The sequence below is a fragment of the Mastigoproctus giganteus genome, chromosome 2 (genome assembly GCF_048544385.1).
Source record: "Mastigoproctus giganteus isolate SK-2022 chromosome 2, ASM4854438v1, whole genome shotgun sequence".
Taxonomy (NCBI): Eukaryota; Metazoa; Arthropoda; class Arachnida; order Uropygi; family Thelyphonidae; genus Mastigoproctus; species Mastigoproctus giganteus.
In genome coordinates, this window is record NC_143576.1 from 184,045,613 (window position 1) to 184,065,543 (window position 19,931).

General features: G+C 37.4%; 1 protein-coding gene across 1 annotated transcript in view; it reads left to right on the forward strand.

Moving 5' to 3' along the window:
• The window catches only part of LOC150089827 (uncharacterized), a 94,549-nt gene that overhangs the window by 57,895 nt on the left and 16,723 nt on the right, over nucleotides 1–19,931 (forward strand). Inside the window, exons 8-9 of the mRNA XM_090389666.1 lie at nucleotides 15,523–15,615; nucleotides 17,913–18,008. Of these exons, the coding sequence (XP_090245792.1) occupies nucleotides 15,523–15,615; nucleotides 17,913–18,008 (189 nt within the window). The remainder of the gene's footprint in view (nucleotides 1–15,522; nucleotides 15,616–17,912; nucleotides 18,009–19,931) is intronic.

A 19,931-nucleotide genomic window follows, 5' to 3' on the forward strand; every position in this document is an offset into this window, starting at 1 on the left:
GACAATGAACATAACGAATGCCCAGAAGAGATTTATGTGATTGGGTTAATTATAAGGGTACAAAACCGACGTAAAATTGCGTATGATTTCAAATAACTACAGCACACAGTTTGTATCAGTCTAGCAGTGTACAATTACTTTCAATGAGTTGTAAAAATTGCATTTTTGACTCCCGGTACTCTGAAAAGACTCAATAACTCAGATAGAGAACAAAAATCCATCTTCTACTAAATGTCCCACCTTAAGCAGCCGTTCAATGACTCCGGTATTAAAAATGAAAGATGTCATCAACTAGGAGGTAGTCAAACGTCCAACCTCACACGTTCGTTAAACACCGTGGGTGTTATTGTAAAGGGTCATCAATTCAAGATGTTAAAAAAAAACTCCTGGATCGCCGTCTTATTGGGAAACCATCGCAAAAAACGAGGTGATTTTGCTGGATGTCAGCCCTAATTGGTGTCATTACGAATTGTGTGGTCACGAGGAGGGAAAACATCTGCCAAAAAAAAAAAAAAAAAAAAATCGAGTACACGCTGTCAGCAATTAACACAGCCGGCCCTGCCAAGACTTAAACCTGCTGAAAGGCAGCAGCTACGTAGGTAGGCAGATGTCCTGTATTAATGGCGATAGCTGAAGAGGGCTCATTACTCTGTGAAGTAGGAAGGCGAACAGAGGGGCATTTAAACAACGTAATCACCATCGGGATGGGCCGATGTGTGTTTGTGTGTGCAACCAATTTCGACGCGCCATTAAGATATCTGTGGCGTACAGATACGTAATATTTATGCTACTTCTGTAACCGAGAAAGCCGATAAGAATGGAAGTATTGTATTCTTTTTAATTAAACCTTCAGTCTTGAAGAGCCATATTAGACGGGACGTATAAATTACACGAGACAGCACGACCACGCCGAAGATAGTTAGGTAACCCTTCCCAACGCAATAATTATATATTTTTCAAATAAAACTCCGGCAGTGGGTTTGAAAAAGTCGCTATTAAAAGTGATTTATGAAGTCATTAGTGTCAGAAGGAGGTGATTACCAGTACCTCATTACTCCGACCGTTATCTCTGTGCCTCAACGGAGGTTGGCAGTTTCGAGTTATGGCGCTTACACTGATCCGACATAGAAAGTGCGTTTTCATATTTGTTATTCGAACCGCGTTTAAAATATCATCGAGCCATGTTCGGAAAAAGTTTGTTTTTTTGTTTTTCGCTTTTTAAGAATCGTTTATTCTGACTTCGTGGAGATGTGCGTAAAAAATTTAATTTCCTTCTCTTTTTTTTTGACTCTGGGTATTATCTATTAATGTACGTTTTGCCTTTCTTTCGACTCTGGGAGAAAAAAGGAAGTACACTCACGTCAAAAAGTTATTGCACTCGGAAAATTGCTTCTCTGTATTACTCCTGAGTAATAAAGGAAAGCTGTCGTAATTAAGCTTGAAAACATGAGAAGAACACAGCTGATTAACCTTTTCTTATGCGAATCTGTTATAAGGTAGGTTCAGTAGAAACCCGATTGAAACTATTCGGTCATCTCACGAAATATATCCGTTAGTAGTGTAACCTGTGGGAGTCATATACTGTATTATAACATATCTAGTTCTAAACAGGGGTGGCGTGCTGTTATACAGTTGCTGGGTTCAGAGGGCTGTCACTCAGCGAAGATGCAGATAGGCTATAAGAATTGACATTTCCCAAACCATCTCTCATGCAAGTGTTGAACCACATCCCTTCCAGTGCCTGTCTCTTCCGATATGATGATGTAAATCAACATCTCCGAAGGGATGTTGATTTACAGCAGTCGTTTTGAGAATGGTTTCGTCAACAGCAAAAAGAATTCTCCTCGAGTTGACTTGTAAATTTATTTATTACATTTTTTGTGTTATTCTGTTTTATTCTTTATCGCCCGATCATGGTTTACCAAAGAGATCCATCTCCTCTGGATAGCGCTTAATATTTACATAAACATCAACCCTCTATACCTCAGTACAGCGCGGAAGGAACTTACATCAGTTCACATTCTTTCTTGCACAAAATATGACAGTTTTACTGATCACATCTGCTAGATGTAATCATCGCATGCGGGAGGTGGCTAGATGATTACTTAATTAAACTATAAATAGGCTGATCAAAAAGAGAAACTTATCCTTTAAAAATAGCTTCTTTCAAAAGCTGAATCATCAAAAAGCAAGCCCAAGTGCTGCCAGGCCATTTAAGCCAAATAATTTTTGAACACACTATTTGGCCTAAGTGGCTGGCACCACAATAATATTTTTTTGTAAACCTGGATATAAATACAGTAGTTCCCATTATTGATTTGTTTTAAAAAAACTCAAATACACTAATTTCTGTCATATATAATTAAAACGCAAGGAGCATCATTCTGCCTTTCTAAAACAAATATCTGTTTTATCAGATTAAATTGTTCCGAACCCTTTCAGAGAACAAGTCCTGCAGGATACGAGACCCATGAAGAGTATTCTTAAATCGGCATCAATGCCATCTGATAAATTCCCTTTATTCGTACAGTATCCAATCTTTGTAATTGAATAAGCACGACCATTGATCACAGTGTCCATGGAAAATTTGTTTGCAACAATTTCAATAAACGTTCTAATAATTTTGTCTATCGTATAATTGTAATTAAATGTCTTCTTGAGGTAACTCCTGAAAGTAATAATAGAATATTTTGTGAAATTCAAATAATGTTTATTTTGTTTTGCCAGAAATGAAGAAATTAAGTTGATTGGTTATTTGAACAGTTATTTTTGGGCTCGTCGATTACTTTGATTCATAACATTACTTCATACGGTTTATTACGTTTGTATAAATTTGCATTCAGATCAAATTGCGTGACATGCGGACGGAAAAACTCCTTGAGTTACTCTGAGGAGAGATTACTCGCTCTCCTCCTCAGACTGGCTAGATTTAGCTTCAGCTGAAGAGGGCTTTCAGAATTCCTCCACTCTACAACGGGATTTAAGCCCAGAATCTCCAAATATACAGATTATGCACTTCGTTTCTTATAATTATACTTGTATATGAATAAATTTATACTTCAGGACCAACCACATAAGTTCGGAAGAGTTCACATGATAGAGAATTCAAGAAAATCATCGTATTTAGTAATCGCGCCGGATTAAACCATTGTCACTTAGTGACAGTTACCCTGCTGTAAAACAGGCAATGGGTGTTTTTATGTTACAAGATGACTCACAGAATGAGTGCTGTAGACGTGTTTATTAAAAGTTAATAAATTAACTAAATATCCAGAGAAAATTTAGAACTTTTCAGTAGTATTGCGGAGGGAGGTTTCTTGCAACCTCCATTTTCACGCAAGTTCGCAGTCTCCAAGCGTAACGTAATTTCATACCAAAATTGTTCAGTCTTTGTGCATTACTACGACACATTAAATGAATATTTTACTAACGTTTTTCAGTAATCTAGTGAAAAGTCCTAAGCTCATTTACGTTGTTGCATTTGTTACTTAACTTTTGTGCACCAGTGTATATTGGCACTCTTCACTACCTAAGTTTCTGGCAGTCCAATACTAGCAGTTCTTTTCCAGAGCCAAAGCCGATAATTTAAGATCTTTAACAGCAATAAAAATAGCAGTGCTGTTTTATTTTTTCACTTTGTCTTTATATAAACTGTATACATCACATCATTAAACCTTAATTGCTATGCAAGTCTGTTGTCTTTCCATATAAATTATTTTTTCACTTAAAAACATTTTTAGGTTTGAAAATTACTACTGAGACCCGATCTGGAAATCTATTAGGTTGTGAAAGGAAACTATTTATAAATTTCATTAAAAAACATTGCGAACGTTGAGGGAAATTTCTAATCATAATAAATTTCTTGATCTTAATTTTGACCCCCAGATTAATGTTATACAGCTCCTTAAAATGATTGTCCACTCTTCCTCCTGCGAGTGTCGGACCAGTCTAGTGACCACTATCAAGATAATTGTATTCATTACTCATCTTGATGCGTGTGTCAAGTAAATCACCAGAAAAGTACTTTTAATAGCAATATTCTAAATACGTTTCCCTTTATCATGTGAAATTACCTCATTTCTAACGGAAATGGGGTGCACACTCAGATATACAAATGTAACTTATAATTATTAACTTATAATTTATACATATCATTATCTTATTATATTATACAATATCTTATTATATCAGGGCCGTGCAAATGGGGGGAGGGTGCATTGGATGCGCAGCACTAGGGTCCTCCGATCTCTGGGGGTCCAATCGAGGGAGCCATCAAAGTCTCAACATAAATAAACGATGCCCGCAGCACCTTTGCACGGCCTTGTATTATAATTATAATACATATCGTTGTCTTATTATTAGGCAACGTATTGTTTTTATTATCTGTTGTTGCTATTGTAGTAGGGTTTTAGGAGCATCAGCGACTAAGGCCATATTGCTCCAGTTATAAATCTATAAATTGCATGTGTTCTGTGGTCGATTTTCTGTTTGTTGGAAGAAAACGATTTTCCGGGAGAAAAAGCCATGCTACCCTCGCCTGAGACCGACTAATTCAGCCACGTTGTGAAAAAGGCCCATAAAAATTCCTCACATCATCGATGAGACTCGAACTCAGGTCTTTTCCACCCGGTGGAGGAGGGGGGGGGAAGCTATCCAACCTACTTTGCTACCCAAGAGAGCTAAATGTTTTGTCTTGCCCCAAAGTTAATTCACTTTAGTCTTAATAAGCTTAAAGTGATAGTTTAAATTAATTAACAGTTAGTAATAAGTTAATAAAAACTTTGTTAATAATAATTAAATATCTATAATTTGCATAGCAGCTTATATCTTTTATTTTTTTTTTCAAATTTAAAAAAAAAGAAACCCACACTCGCTTATCACTAAACCTTTCAGTATAATTTCGCGGAGGCTCATATAAGAAAATTTATGATTTTTAAAAGAAATTGCCAATTCTAGCCAAAATATTCCTTATTTTTTACCATCCATACTTTTAAAGGAAAATCCTATCCGTGTATTTAGAATTATTCAGTGCGGGCATGTTTTATTTTTGATAAAAACGCCTTATCGTTTTGTAAAGAGTTATCTCGTACTTCTTCCTGGCACCTTTGATTTCTTTCCAAAGAAGAGATATCGTTTAATTTATTACAACAAAGACTGCAGCTACCTATCCCTTGGGTAAGACATCGCGCATTCTGCATAAATGCTCCGGATAACCTTACAGTTTCCACACTGCTGCTTATTACAGAGAAAGCATACACTCATTGAAATCTCAACAGCATTACTAAGAAGATACATTTACCTGTAGCGCCGCTGTCTTCCTTGCATTTAATAAAATCTCTGCTGCTTCATTCATCTGTACAAGTATACCAATAACTGAAGACTGTAGTTTACTTTCAAATTCTTCTTCTACTTTAAAACCACTTCATTCAGATTAAAATTAACTGATCGATAGCGCCGTTGGATGATAAACTATTCTCTACCGAAAGTTCATTCAAGATCACATTCAAATGAAAGAATTATACAACGGGCACTGATTTAAGACAGGCTTTAAGCCAGTGTTTATACGTGAACATCAATACTCAATGCGGATGGAACACGAGCTTTCAATCTCCAATAAACACAAACGGTACACTCAAGTTCATTCTTTTCCCTTGTATACAACCCGTAATGGATTCAGCACAATATTTACACGCTATTCAAATATGATGTCAGGTTTTAGGGCAGTCTATTATGGTACGAGTCTATGAGGGTTGTCACTACAATAGAAAAAAATGGCACCACTGAAGATAACGGAAACCCCTTTCAGTTAACATTTGAGCTATGCTGAAGCCAGTAGATGTATTGCAACTTTATTAGTTGTTTCCAGAGCGGCTTATTTTCTCGGAGCAAGCTCAGATTTAATTTAAAAAATAAATATCGCAAACTGTAACAACAAAATGGCTAATAATATTTACAAATAACTGATCTTTGTTGCTCTTTAAACTGCAATGAAAAAGGAAACAACCAAAGTGCATCCAAATAATTAATCCTGCTATAAAATTACTTTAACATTTAATTAAATTAAATGTTAAAGCGTAATTTATTAAATATATATATATATATATATATATATATTAAATAATCATCACATAATAATCTAAATGCGACCATTTTAATCTGCGAAACGTAGTGGAACTTCTTTTAACAAATTTTTATTTTCTCCCGCACAATATCACCTGCATCTAACTGTATCACCTAACACTTGCATCTGACTCGTGTGGTTTCATGTTGATCCCACTGCTGTAACGTCACGTGCTCTCTAGTTATTTGCTCTATAGATTTATTGCTGAGTGACTCTGCTGTCTGGAACAAATCAAAGTCAAACGGACTCATGTCTGAAGAAGGGGGGTACTAATTTCCCCCTTCTTCAGACATGAATCCGTGACTCTGATTTGTTCCAGACGACAGAGTCACTCAACAGCAAATCCGTACAGTAAACAGTAAATATTCTGGGAAAATAGAGGTATTTTCGTTGTATTTTTCAGTATAAATGCATCATGGTATACTTTCTGCAAACTGCTCAAACGCGCAGAAAAAAACCTTGCATTTTCCTTTGTGTTCCCTCCCCTTGCGACTTCAGTCTTTATCCAAGAGCGCTAATCTTGCTTCGTATACGTAGCAAAACACCTTTTCCGCTTACGTACACTCACGAAAGTGCTGCTTTTCAACTAACTTGCCACTTAAGTCCTATTAAAGAGAGCTATATCAAAATACTGCCACTACTTTGTAAACAACAGCCTATAAAGGAGTTCCCATAAAGGACAAAGCTGTCCAGTGTAGTAGTGCAGCCCTGTATTGCTTCAATTCATTCTGTCAGTGATGTGCGCAAACTGAGTTCGAATGTTAATGGTTACCTGCTTTTCTGTTTTTATTCATTATTTTGGGTTTAAACTGACCCCACGGACCAAGGCAACTAACTCAGTACCAAGAAGAAGAAGTCATAGAAAATGTTACTCTAGGAGGGTGTTCCACTCCTCAGGTAAGACATTCCCAAATCGCTGTGGATTTAACTCACAAGATGGAAACAAAAGAAGGCAACTCGCTTCAATAAAACGACTCGAATCTTAAAACTTTAAGAACAGTAATCTGACAACTTAAAGGGTAGCGTTTGCACGCTACCCTTTAAGTTAACCTCTCCGATAAGCTAATAATTAAATTAAAAAAAAAAAAAAAAAAAAAGCTCTTCGGGGCTTTAATATTGACTTCGTTTTTGTTTATCTCTCAGTTTTTCTGTTGCGCGCATGCTTCAATCCTTTGTTTTTATGTTTACATCTATTCTATTCTGATAGGTACGGCATCGTATGAACGTTGCGTGACATTTTTTACTTTTTCTTTTTTCTTGTTCCTCTCATTGGGAGACTTCCTCAAAGGATAAAAACCGATTATGTGCTGGATCCACTGACATTATACCCTACAAATCAGTCATTTCCACCACAACAGTTCGGTCTGGAGTGACGATTAACCATCATTAATATATCATTACCAGGCCGCACACTCTTCAGGTTCCTCCAATTGTTTTGTCATGAACTGCAAGGAACATGAAACCGGGGTCTCTAATGACATAAACTTCCAGTGCAGCTAATGATGACGGAACTAATTGGACTGTTGCCAAATTTCCCCCTATCCGGTAAAGAAACGACTCAACAGGAAATGTTTCGAAAAACTCAAACTTCGTTCTAGAAAAGTTTCCACTGTTGAGTGCAATACTATCGCGTTATCACGTGAATCTTGGACCTCCCCCCCTCTTCTTCAACAAGAATAAATTCTTGCTTTGACAATTTACAGAGTTTTTCCTTTACAAGTTTTAATTTCTATTTTTCTGTAATTATCCTCCTTCATCTCCTGTCTTATATTTTTATATCTTTCTTTGTTTTCATCTCGTTCTTTTTGTGCACAAAAATAAGAACAAAAGAAAAAAGATGATCCATGCGCACAAAATATGAAAAATTCACTGCTTATGGTTGTCAAGAAAGGTGTTCTACGTGTATATATAATAAAAGCGCGCGCAGTTTAATGTATTCCTTAGTTCAATGTAACCCCATATGTTGGCCTATTACGAGGTACACACTGCGGTTTCGAAATCCGAAGAGAAACCATTTTGCAGAACCCGGAATCAAAGTAGGTCAAGAGTAGATAACGAAGCTGGAAGTAGAAGTCCCATTAAGCAGTCAGATTGTTCGATGATGGGCCCAAATGAAATTGATGGGATGCAGTTAACCTTGCCGATTTTGGGCCACGAAAGAAACCGACAATGTCATTCAGTGTTTGATGCGACTTCCTTGTTATGGACAGAACGACCTCTAATCATAATCTTAATGCAGATAGCTATTGGGAGTCTGTTAGCAGACCGTCTAAGGGGACAAGCCAATAAAGCAGCCCTTTAAATGTCAATGACAGTAGTTTAAGAACAGGGCGCATTCTTAAATTGGTTGGTACGTCCTGTGCATCCTAGTAACTCTGCAACAAGAATCCCTATTGTTTCACAAGCCTTTCAGTGTATAGAACAAAAGAAAAGAAAAAGAAAAAAATCACGATTGAGTTGGTGCTGATGCAGTCTTTCTATTCCGCATTATTACTTTCTGTTTATAATAGAGACGCGCCAGTTCCATTACGAATAGACTTTTCTAATGGAGCTAATTAAGATTTTCGACTTACTCGATTAATAGAATTTCCTGGTTTTTATCTTCTGTCCTTTCTACGATTATAAGCAATAAACAACAGTATAATGAACTACGAAGCACTCTATACAATTTCGTTATTACAACTGGAAGGTCGAAATAAAGAATTGAGGCCTGTTATCCGTTTAGAATCAACTAACCAGGATTTACCAATTAGTTTTCTGCTTGGTCCTTAATAGAACCGCGTAAGTGATCGGGGTCTGGATTCTCTTTTTGGCATAAAATAATAAAACGTCACCTGAATATTACAATAAAATATTTTTATTTCCTTTTATTAATTATTACAGGACACTTACAGAACGCAAAGGAAGATGTATTCTTATGATCGGTTTTTTAAATAACACGCGTAAAGTTAAGGGAACTTACAAAAATGAAACTAAAATCATTATTTATTTACACATTATTAAACTAGATTCAGATCACTCGCAGTTCGTAAATTATCGTTGGCGGTCAGCCAGTTGGTGATCCCTGAACTACGCCAATGATTAATGATCATTTACATCAGCGCTATTCAATTAGTATGGTTACGGTCCACCCTTGGGTGAATAAGATTTATTTTGGGGTGACTGAATGAGAGTAGCCCATCGAATATCCTAAGTGTAACGGCACGCAATCTCAAGGCCACCCGTCACCTGAACTGTTCCTCACTTAGAATTAAGAAGATTATCTCCGATCCTCATTACTCCAATTCGGGTGACGGGTCATTCTACTACTTGATTCTTTTGTTCATTTTCCAGTTGTACAGCTCTTTCTGTCAGTTGGTTGATGAGTGCCCCAGTGTGCAAAACGGATGTAATAGAACTACGTATGTGCGTGTAGGACTGACTTATCTGACAGAAAACCCAGAGAGGAATATCTCAACTGTTTAGAAAAAAGTTGAATAGCGCTGATTTGGATAGCATGCTAAAAAAACAGTTTAAAAATGAAGATTAAGTGTTTATTGTCTTATTATTTTTTTTTAAATAAAACAAACCCAGATTTCTGTTGATTGTAATTTTCGTAAATATACGTGAAGGAGGGCTGTTCCAGAGAACAGAGGTAAAAGGTCGAAATTAGACAGTAAACGAAAATTGGATGATTGAGGCACGTGTTCGGACAGGTTTAGAAGAGAGCGATGGAATTACAGATGCCAGTTCGGTTCCGGTGGAAATATCTATAGAAAAGACGTACAGCAGAAACTGAACGTGTGTGACAGAGTTTAAGTTGTTATGAAATAATTGAAAAAAATAATAATCTGCTGCAAATTATATGGACTCGGCTTTCTAGGAGGACCTCCGTAGTAACAAGTTGCGACACCTGTTTTAACTGCTGCATGTTGTGGTCTATTCTGAAGGCACAAGATCAGAGATATAGCAACGACATCCGATTTTAAGTTATACAAAGCGGATTGAAGCACGCTTCGATGCAGACTTTCAAAACTATTTTAGAATCAATGGTTTGAAACATTTTGGAATCAATGGTTCTGTGTAAAGGACTTAATTTGCAGCAGTAACGTCGTAACAGACAGAAACTGCGTTGTTAGCTGTTATAGAATGATTACGAATACAGTTGAGAGCAAATTACAGAGTTAAAATGGTTATACAGCTTGTCGCGCGTTATTTGTTACACTAAATGGCATCCTTACATTACGAGCTAAAAGCAAAGGGCGACCTTTTTAATCTCTGCCGATGATATCAAATTGTTTTGAATCGTAGCTGTCAGTGAAGCGGAAACCGCGGCCGGCCTGTATATGGAATTAAATAAATTTTCTGTGTATACTTCAGGACAACCAAACGGTCAGAGGAGTTCACAAGGTAGACAGAATACAAGAAACAGCACCGTATTCAGCAGTCACGGGCTTGAACCCCGGTCACTCAGGGCACGTGTACTTATGCACCCGCGCGCCTGACCACTAGGCTACGGCGGCCTACAAGGTATCCCATACCTACTCTCGAGGAGAGTGCAATTTTGTAACCTTGGTTAATATTAATCTGAGTCTTACCGGAGACTCCCTATCCCCACCCCTCCAATTAGCGATTTCCGTGAGTTGTTAACGCATTTCTTGTGGCATCAGCAAATACCCTTGCATCTCTCCTGTTCAAGCGTATTCCATTCTTACAAAATCCCTTTTGTTAACTAGGGCAGCCAAAGTTAAGAAGAGCTTCACTTCCATAACATTATCACCTATTTCGCGGCATTTTCCAGCATGACCTTATATTTCTTGACTAAATCATCAGTTCGTATTTGTTTTAAGTTGTTAGTTATTAATGTATAACCATACGCTCTTCAAGTCCCTTGCGAATTGACAACTGGTTGGTACAACCAGTGATCAACTTTAATCACTGGTACGCATGGCTGGGTTCTGATTCGTCTGCCTCGATTACAGAATACATTTCCAGTTTTCCTCTAACGATGGAATCACCCACTAACATATTACCCCACTGGAACCAGAGTACTCTTCATCTGATAACCTAATTCCTAATGCTTGATCCTTCGAGAGTGCATCCCATGGCATAATACTGAACACTTCAATAACTGCCAAGTCCCCATATTTGTTATTCTCCAAGGCAACCACTCGCTGTCTCAGAAACTCTGTTTCGCCCATTACTAAGCCAAGTTTTGCTTTAAGACCGTCGCATTCCCTACACGTTGAGCACAGAAATATATCGCCGTCAGCTGGCGATAGTTTGTGCAAGGGAACAGACCGTGACTCACCAACTGTAATTCCCCCAAGAGACGCGCTGTATCCTGAGACATAATATGCTTGCTGTTTCCATTTAAAAAATAACTACAATATATCGAAATAGAGCACGATGAAAAAGTCACACTTAAAAATAAAACTGAAATTATTTAAATATTACCATATGGTGAAAAATAATTAAAATATAGATATGTTAAGACATATTTAAATCAATGTAAGTACACTGAACCGGTGAATCACCTACTGGACTTAACCGATAAGGTAAATACCTACTATACGTAGAATATTTTGTAAATTATACTTAATTCTATATCAATATTAATTCTAATACACTTAAATTTAAACAAAACCACTTTCTGATCAAGAAAATACTGTTCACACAGGTGCTCTCTCTTTTCATAATCCCTGGCTCAAGAGCAGCAGCAACTTAGGCCATATTGCGCCGTACATAATATGCCTATAAATTGAATGTATTCTGTGTTCAATTTGCTGCTTGCCGGACTAAAACCCAGAGTTTCCGGAAGAAAAAAACCATCACCTGAGCCCAGCTAACTCAGCCACATTGTTAACAAAGGCCCTTAAAAATTTTTCGCATCGCTAATTGGATTCTAACTCGGGTCTTTTCCACTTGTGTGGGGAAGGACGCATTTCTACCAACTGTGCTACCCACGAGGGTATTTAATATGCCTGTAACCCAGCTTGGTGAATATGGACGTTCTGGAGATTATAATGTGGATCTCATCCTAAAATTGTCGGTTGGTCAAATTACTGATTCATGTAGGAATCACTAGCTTTTTGGAATTTAAGTCAGTTGAAAGCAGTTATGTGTACAAGGGAAGCAAGATCTGCAAGATTCCTGGTGATATAAGGGGGCCTTAGCATCAAATTTTATGGGAATGTTTGAGAAGCGACTTTTCAGAAATTCCTTAGTATTTGTGCAAGAGTCTGCATTAGATGGTCCAAAAACTTAAAAGGATGTTGATCCGCTCACATGACAACTGCAGAACTGTATGGAAAATTTGGACTAGATAAAGATACTGCAGATTTCACAGGTCATGTTGCCCTTGCACTATATAGGGATGATGATTACTTAAACAAATCTTGCTAGGAGACTATCATGAAGATTAAACTATATAGCAATTCTTTGGTACGCTATGGAAGAAGCCCTTATTTATATCGTCTGTTCATACGGTTTACGTGACTTCGTCAGGAATTTGCTGTCTAGCAAATCCCTGAGGAGTTAGACTAAACCAATTGATGAAATAATCATGGAAGGAATTAAAGTCGTTGGTATTTGCGCAATTCCAAACATTTAATTTGAAATTAGAATTTAGACGAGTATTTACAGACTTTCCTTGTGAACTAATGTCAAATTCTTCTATTATAAAGCTCTATAATGCGAAGAGCTTATAATAATTCTATATAATTTGCTTCAATAGCTGCGAAAATTGCTTCTATAACTGGCATAGGACAATATTATTTTAGAGTTCATGGTCAGATTTATTACCGAGCTACTCATAAGGACTCCCGGAACTGTGTACAACTGTACAGAGTTCCGACAGTCCTCATGTTGTACAGAGTTCCAGGATGCACGAATTTACTCACACTAATTTTCTCATCATTAGATGACCTTTATTTTATTCTGCCCTAAGGTTTGAAAAACGTCACTTTTCTTATGTAAAATACGCATGTTTTCTAACATTTGCCCTAAAAGTACGACCAATGAAGACGTCTGAATACTTCGAAATACAGCCTAACGACAGTATAAGTTCTGACAATGCTCTGCTTTCCTATTTTTACAAAAAGTAATATCGACCTTCAGTCGGTATTACTCCTTCCCTCCTATTATTTATTTATAAGTAACAATTTTTATCCACAACTAAACATAATCATGATTTTCTACCACTTTTATGTTCTCTTTTTAGTTATTTATTCACCTGCATAACTCATAAAACGCCCTTCTACAATGTATTTCTTAAATCAAATATTTTCACTGCATAAAAAGACGGATTTCTGAGGCATATTTTAAAAATGCAACCACACCAACAGAACATATTCTCATTTACACAATCTCGTGCTTCAGCTTCTATTGAAATGGCAGCTTAAAAATGTAATAAAAGACATTACTTAGTTCGCCATTCTAAATGAAGCATCCCAATATTTACCCAATTTGCCCAATTTCTTTCCTACAGATCCTTGCGGATTATGCCTTGGCTACGATATTTGCCCTTTTGCACACCCCGTGAGAGAAAAGCATTGAGTTCGATTTCACACCGTGAATAGTTGATTGGTCTCAGGCGAGGGTGTCATGGTACGTTTCCACCCGTGAACTCGGTTTGAATGGGGACTCATCCGCGATGGATACAACGGCCCAATTAAAAAGTGGACTAGTTACAAAAGTTTTTTTTCCCTGAATTCTTCCCTTTTCACCCACCCACCAATATATAATTTTCTACACAGTGTCTTCCATGACATTATGCTGTGAAATCCACCCCTCCCCCCAGCATTTCATCATGACGGATGCCATGTAGGTGTGTTTTGTCTCTCTATCTCTCTCTCTCTCTCTCTCTCTCTCTCTCTCTCTTTGGTGCATAATAAAGATGCATTTATTTATAGTGATCTCGCATTGTCACTCGTCTGATAAAGTCTGGGTTAGAATCTTAACATTGATTGGGGAACTTTTAAAGGCTATTTCTTTCTCAGATGAGTTAACCGATCTCAGGCGACGGAGGGGGTAGGAATTCCCCGAGACACTCCGAGAAAAAAAGTCTGAACTTACATTTGTACAGATAGAATATGGTCCCCAACCCACCTGATCAGCGTGGAACTTTATGATTAATATCCTCACTCTAATAGGAGGAGGAAGCCCGTGGTCCTGCAGTGGACCGAAAAAGGCTGATAAAGAAGTCATCGATATATTTAACAATAGCAGCCATCTCCAATTATGAGTTATTGGATTATAGTCAAGATTCCAATAATAATTTTATAAAAGTGAGTATTGTTTGATACTGTATACTATTCAAATCAAGAATCAGAGCGTAAATAAATATGTATATACAGGGTGTCTCAAAAATATTGGTACAAACGTTTAGGGTAGGTAGGTAACAACTAAAGGAATGTGAATCGCATAGGAACCCTTAACCGTAAACATCACCGTTAGTCGGTACACGGCGCTGTTCATCAGTTCGCGAGAGGGAAAATTTCTGGTTTACTCATTCAAGCAGTAGACGCCGCACGAAGGGCATGCATCGATATACAAACTGTGAGCTGGCAGACATGCACCTAATGTATGGATTAGCAGAGGGCCTACACGATGTGCGCCCCCATGCGGCACAACATCGCTTCGCAATAAATGTGTGGGCAGGTATGGTCAGTGACTGCTTAGTCGGCCCATACCTGTTACCATCCCGCATGAACTCCGCTAAATATGGGATCTTTCTTGAACAAGTTCTACCAGGGTTACTTGACGATGTTCCAGCAAATGTGAGACGCAACATTTGGTTTCAACATGACGGGGCGCCTGCCCATTACGGAAGGTGTGTTCGTGACCATTTGAACAGGCGTTTTGGGCGTCGATGGACTGGCCGTGGTGGACCCGTTGCCTGGCCCCCACACTCACCTAATTTATCTAGCCTTGATTTCTTTCTACGGGGGGGGCTCAAATCTATCGTATATGAATCGCCTGTGGAGACGGAAATGGATCTCGTAGCGAGACTCGTCTGCGTGTTCGACCGTGTCCGCCAATCCATGCTGCGTCGGTGTCACGCATGCATCGCGTCTCATGGTGGAACCTTCGAGCATCTGTTGTAACATCATGAAATGCATCCATCTCGTACTCCATTGTTAATATTATGTCAAGTAAATGTTTGCCACTAATTACCGTCTTGTGTCACTTCTGCTTGTTGTGCCTCTGCTGCTACTTTCCCGTGACGTTTCCGGTTATGGGTTCCTATGCGATTCACATTCCTTTCGATGTTAACTACCTCCTCTAAACGTTTGTACCAATATTTTTGAGACACCCTGTATAATTTTTGGAATTCGAAGTTCATAGAAAAAATTCAAAGTTAAAATAACAAGTGCTGTCTTGTGTCGAGCGTTGTTCGATAATGGTGTTCTTTCTTCCAGCTACCTGCGACACTGCATGCCAGCACGGAGGGAAATGTATTCGGCCGGGTGTTTGTCAGTGTCCACTAGGATATGCCCCTCCTTCGTGCACACGTGAGTATCTTTCTTTTAATTGAAACCTTCGTTCATTTCTATTAGCCAATTTAATCGAAATTGTCACTACATGAGTTTCCTTCCTTTTAAGGAAAGATTATGGCAACGCTCTTATTGAATGTTTTTAATGACGAGTTTTTTCATTATTATGATTGCAATTTAATGAAGTATTTGTAATCATTATTCTTTCACACCGTATAGAAAAGGCCTTGGTTCCAAAAAAAAAAAAAAAAAACACGTAAATGTTCCTCCTGTCTATGACGAAAGGTTTTCCTCCCAGAAGCAATGTTTTTCATTTACAACACAAACAAAACGACTATAGAATACACGCGTAAAATACAGTAACGCCGTGAGACGTTCAGGCGTTGGTGTATTTCTTCCTTTGTACAAAAGCGCCCAAATCAACCAACATTTTCTCTTTATTTATTTTTTTATAACTCAATATTCCAGAAATATAATGCTGTATCTGATCAAATTGTGTCTTGCACAATTTTACTTTTGTTTTCATTGTCATTTCTTTGTCCCTCCATGTATCTTCCAACTGCCTTCTCGGGTAGACAATAATTATAATCATCGTCCTCGCACAAATGAGTGGAAAAGGCCTGAGTTCGAGTCCAGTCACGAGGAATTTTTTATGGCCTTTTTTTTTTTTTTTTTTTTCACGAGGCCAGGTTAGTCGGCTTCAAGCGAGGCTAGCATGGTATTTTCTTCCAGAAATTTTGTTTCGTCTAGCAAATAGCAAATCGACCGAAGAATTATGCAAAACAATTGTAGATGTACTGAAGCTTCTTTATTTCCTTAGTTTCTTTGATGCTTAACACACATTTAACAACTATATCTCTCAACGTTTCCACATTTGCCATGCTATTTGTATTCTTTTTTCTTTATCTTCTTTCTTTCTTTCTTTATTTATTTATTTATTTTATTATTTATTTTTTTTTTTTACCACTACCAACATTTTTCAAACATTTTCCTTCCCGAGAAGCCTCTATTATACCTAATTTCAAAATCAGACACCAGTGTAATTACGATCCCCTCTAGGGATCACGACCCAGACTCAGCAGTTTACAGATCGGATTTTCCTGTTGTGTAAGCTTCCTTTTCCTTTGGCCTGTAATGTGACATGCAGTCGCTACAGAACAGTTTCCACCAAGTGGCCATCAATAAGTTGAATTCAACTATGGCACGGCCAACTGCCTCTGATATCCCAAATTCGCTGAGCTCTTTTTCTCTCGGCACAGCGATTGCAAATGGCATCCATAGCTTTTGCGGCTTAATTTATATTTCTTTACAGCAGCATTCCCATTCTCATTAAACGCACATATTCTTTACTATCCAGTACCTTTGGAAACGCAGTGTTAAACATACGGATTCCGTACAACGCATCGATGATTCACAAGTTTTGGGTGATGCGTGATTCATCCAATTTGCAGATAATGATTCATTCTGAATTATCATCTGAAAGTAGTTAAATATCTCACGGAGTAGTGAAGAAACCATTTATTATGATTCATATTTTATTATGGTTCTTAGAGTTCAAAATGCCACGAGGTTACAAGAGTAATCGATGCAAATGGATTGTCCAATAAACCAGTTATATGCGGTATACAGCACTGTCTATCATTTTTGGAATTAAAAAGGTACTTGTTTAGTGATACCAGAACACATATAGATTATAGCATGATTTCTTCTATGGTATTTACTCTCATATTTTCCACATTCACCTAATTTTCCAGAGGGAAAAATTGAAGAAAGAAATATATTTCTTTATAAATTTTTCCAGGTTTCCCCATTAAGAAAATTACTTTTGGGAGTACATCACTCTTTGCTATGCTTGACTGCTTTGTCCATTTTCCATCCTCTCCAAGTAGTAAATTTAACTGAATTATACAGAAAAACAAAATTAGAATTAAGCTATAATTTATCTTTACAAGATCATTAACCTTAAACATATTTAAAAGTCGTTAACGATTGTAGTTTGTGACGTCTTATGTTGTTATGTTTTATTACTCCTATAACTACATATTTAAACCAGCTCGTTCTGCTGATTGCAATAAAGCAATGTATTGACGTTGGACAAGTGCTGCACGAGGAACAGTCTTTGAGAACTTCTACGTCAGGTGGAGTAGTTAGAAAATGTTACACTTTAAAATATTACGCATATATGTTCTCAACGCATGATTTAGGTAATAAAACAGCGAATAAAAGGAAAATATACTGGTAGATACGGTATATTTAAGAGAAATTTTGTTTTAATGTAAGAAAAAAATACTAATCTCTGCTAATAACCCTTACAGCGTTGTGTATTCCTGCCTGTCGTAACGGAGCAGTTTGTGTAGCTCCCAACAGATGTCGCTGTGAAAGAGGATACTATGGAAAATACTGTGATAAAGGTAAGCATGTCTCTCTCTCTCTCTCTCTCTCGCCCTCTCTCTCTCTCTCTCTCTCTTATAGGCTGGGTCTTTCACTGTTGACGGTAACTTGAAGCCATCTTGGAATATATTAAAGAATTCCAATTATTCTGTTTTCTTCGCTATTCCCAGAAGAGACTGCAGCTTCTGGTGTTTCTAATTATGAATTTCCGGTAATTAGGGGTACTATGGTTGCCAGATTTCTATGGCTGGATTAAAGGATACTCAAAAATAATGAATGCTGCCACTCTCCAACTCTCACTCCACCCCTCCTACCTCAAAAAAGGAAAATTGAATGATTTTTTTAGTTAATAATTAAACATTTTGTTTATATTTTTTAGATTTTGGTTTTAAAAATTACAGTTTTCACATTGACTGACTGTAAATATTTGTAAATTTTAGTTTAATTTAGAATTTAAAATATTTAATGGTAAACCTTTCTGTTGGGAAGGATATGGATTGATATATAAGGATAATGAACGATATGGATGATATAAAAAGCATGAATTTATCCAAATCTTTTAATGCAAGTTTAGTGCATTAATTGACATCAAGCTAAAGTAATTTTAGGCGGGTGAAAAAAAAGTAAAAAAACAAAAAAACAAAAACGTACTTGTTTAATAACTAGAAATCATTCACATTGAACATATTTTGTACTACTTCGAGCAGCCTTAAGATCTTCGGCATCATTTTTAATTTTCTCAGAAAAATCTAAACAATTATCTTTAAAATTGAAGTAGATCATTAGTTCGCTTTTTATGAGTGAAACTGAACATCTATTTCGGCCATCCCTCCACTCCCAGTTCATCACACTAAAAATCCTTTCTGAATTTGCCGAAGTCCCCGGCACTAAAAAAACATACAGAATGATCTTGAAAATATTTGAAAGCTTAAGATCAATACTTTTCAAAATTAAATGCTATTGACTACGTACGCCTGTGCGGAAATCTGCCACTGCCATTACGAGGCACAGGCATTGAAAATTAAAATAAAGGACAAATTGTGTCCTTTTTCGTTTCAATAAAGGACAAGGACAGTTTGGCTAAAATAAAGGACGTCTGGCAACCCTAGGGATGACACGCATTAACCCCTCAATTGCACAGATGATTTCACGCGCTTCGAAATTTTTTTCAAAAGACTTCTCTGATGGCTCAGATAACATTCCACTTGTACTCTTCAAGAAATGTTTGCCCCAACTAAAATATATAATGTTGCACATATGGACGGCCTCCATAGCCGAGTGGTCAGGAGCGGGAGTGCAGTAGCACGCGCTCTTTCAGTAGACCAGGGTTGCAAGTCCCTGACTGCTAAATACGGTCGACCTGCCAACCCGCACTGGACCAGCGTGGCAGATTATGGTCCATTTCACTCAGCATGAATTGTTGAGGAGGCTTCCATCCTGCAGTGGGTTGATAATGGTTACAGTTTTTTTTTTTTATTCAACCTTTCTGTTAAGAGACTGGTACACCTTACACACTTCAAAACAGTTAAAGTTATTCCAATCCCTAAAAGCAGCTCAATCTGCTCCTTAGAAAACTACCGTCCCATTTGTCTTCGGAACTCGCTGGCGAAAATTCTGGACACAATAACTCACAGCCAACTTATGGACTATTTTCAGCACTTCATCTGCAACAATAAACATGGCTTCACCAGGAATTGCTCAACTACCACTAATCTCACTTTTTTTTTTTTTTTCAACAGTATGTGTTAGACCTTACTAAGGTTTTCGACAGTGTCTCGCACTAGAACTCCTCTGACCGTATATTCCTCACAGAATATACAAGTAAATAGAAAATTTATTTATTTTTTTTATAATCTTAGTAAATAAATAAATAAAACTAAACCAGTTTGGAACACCCCACCCACTACTTCCCTGTTTGAAATTTCAAATTCCCGTCTAAAGGA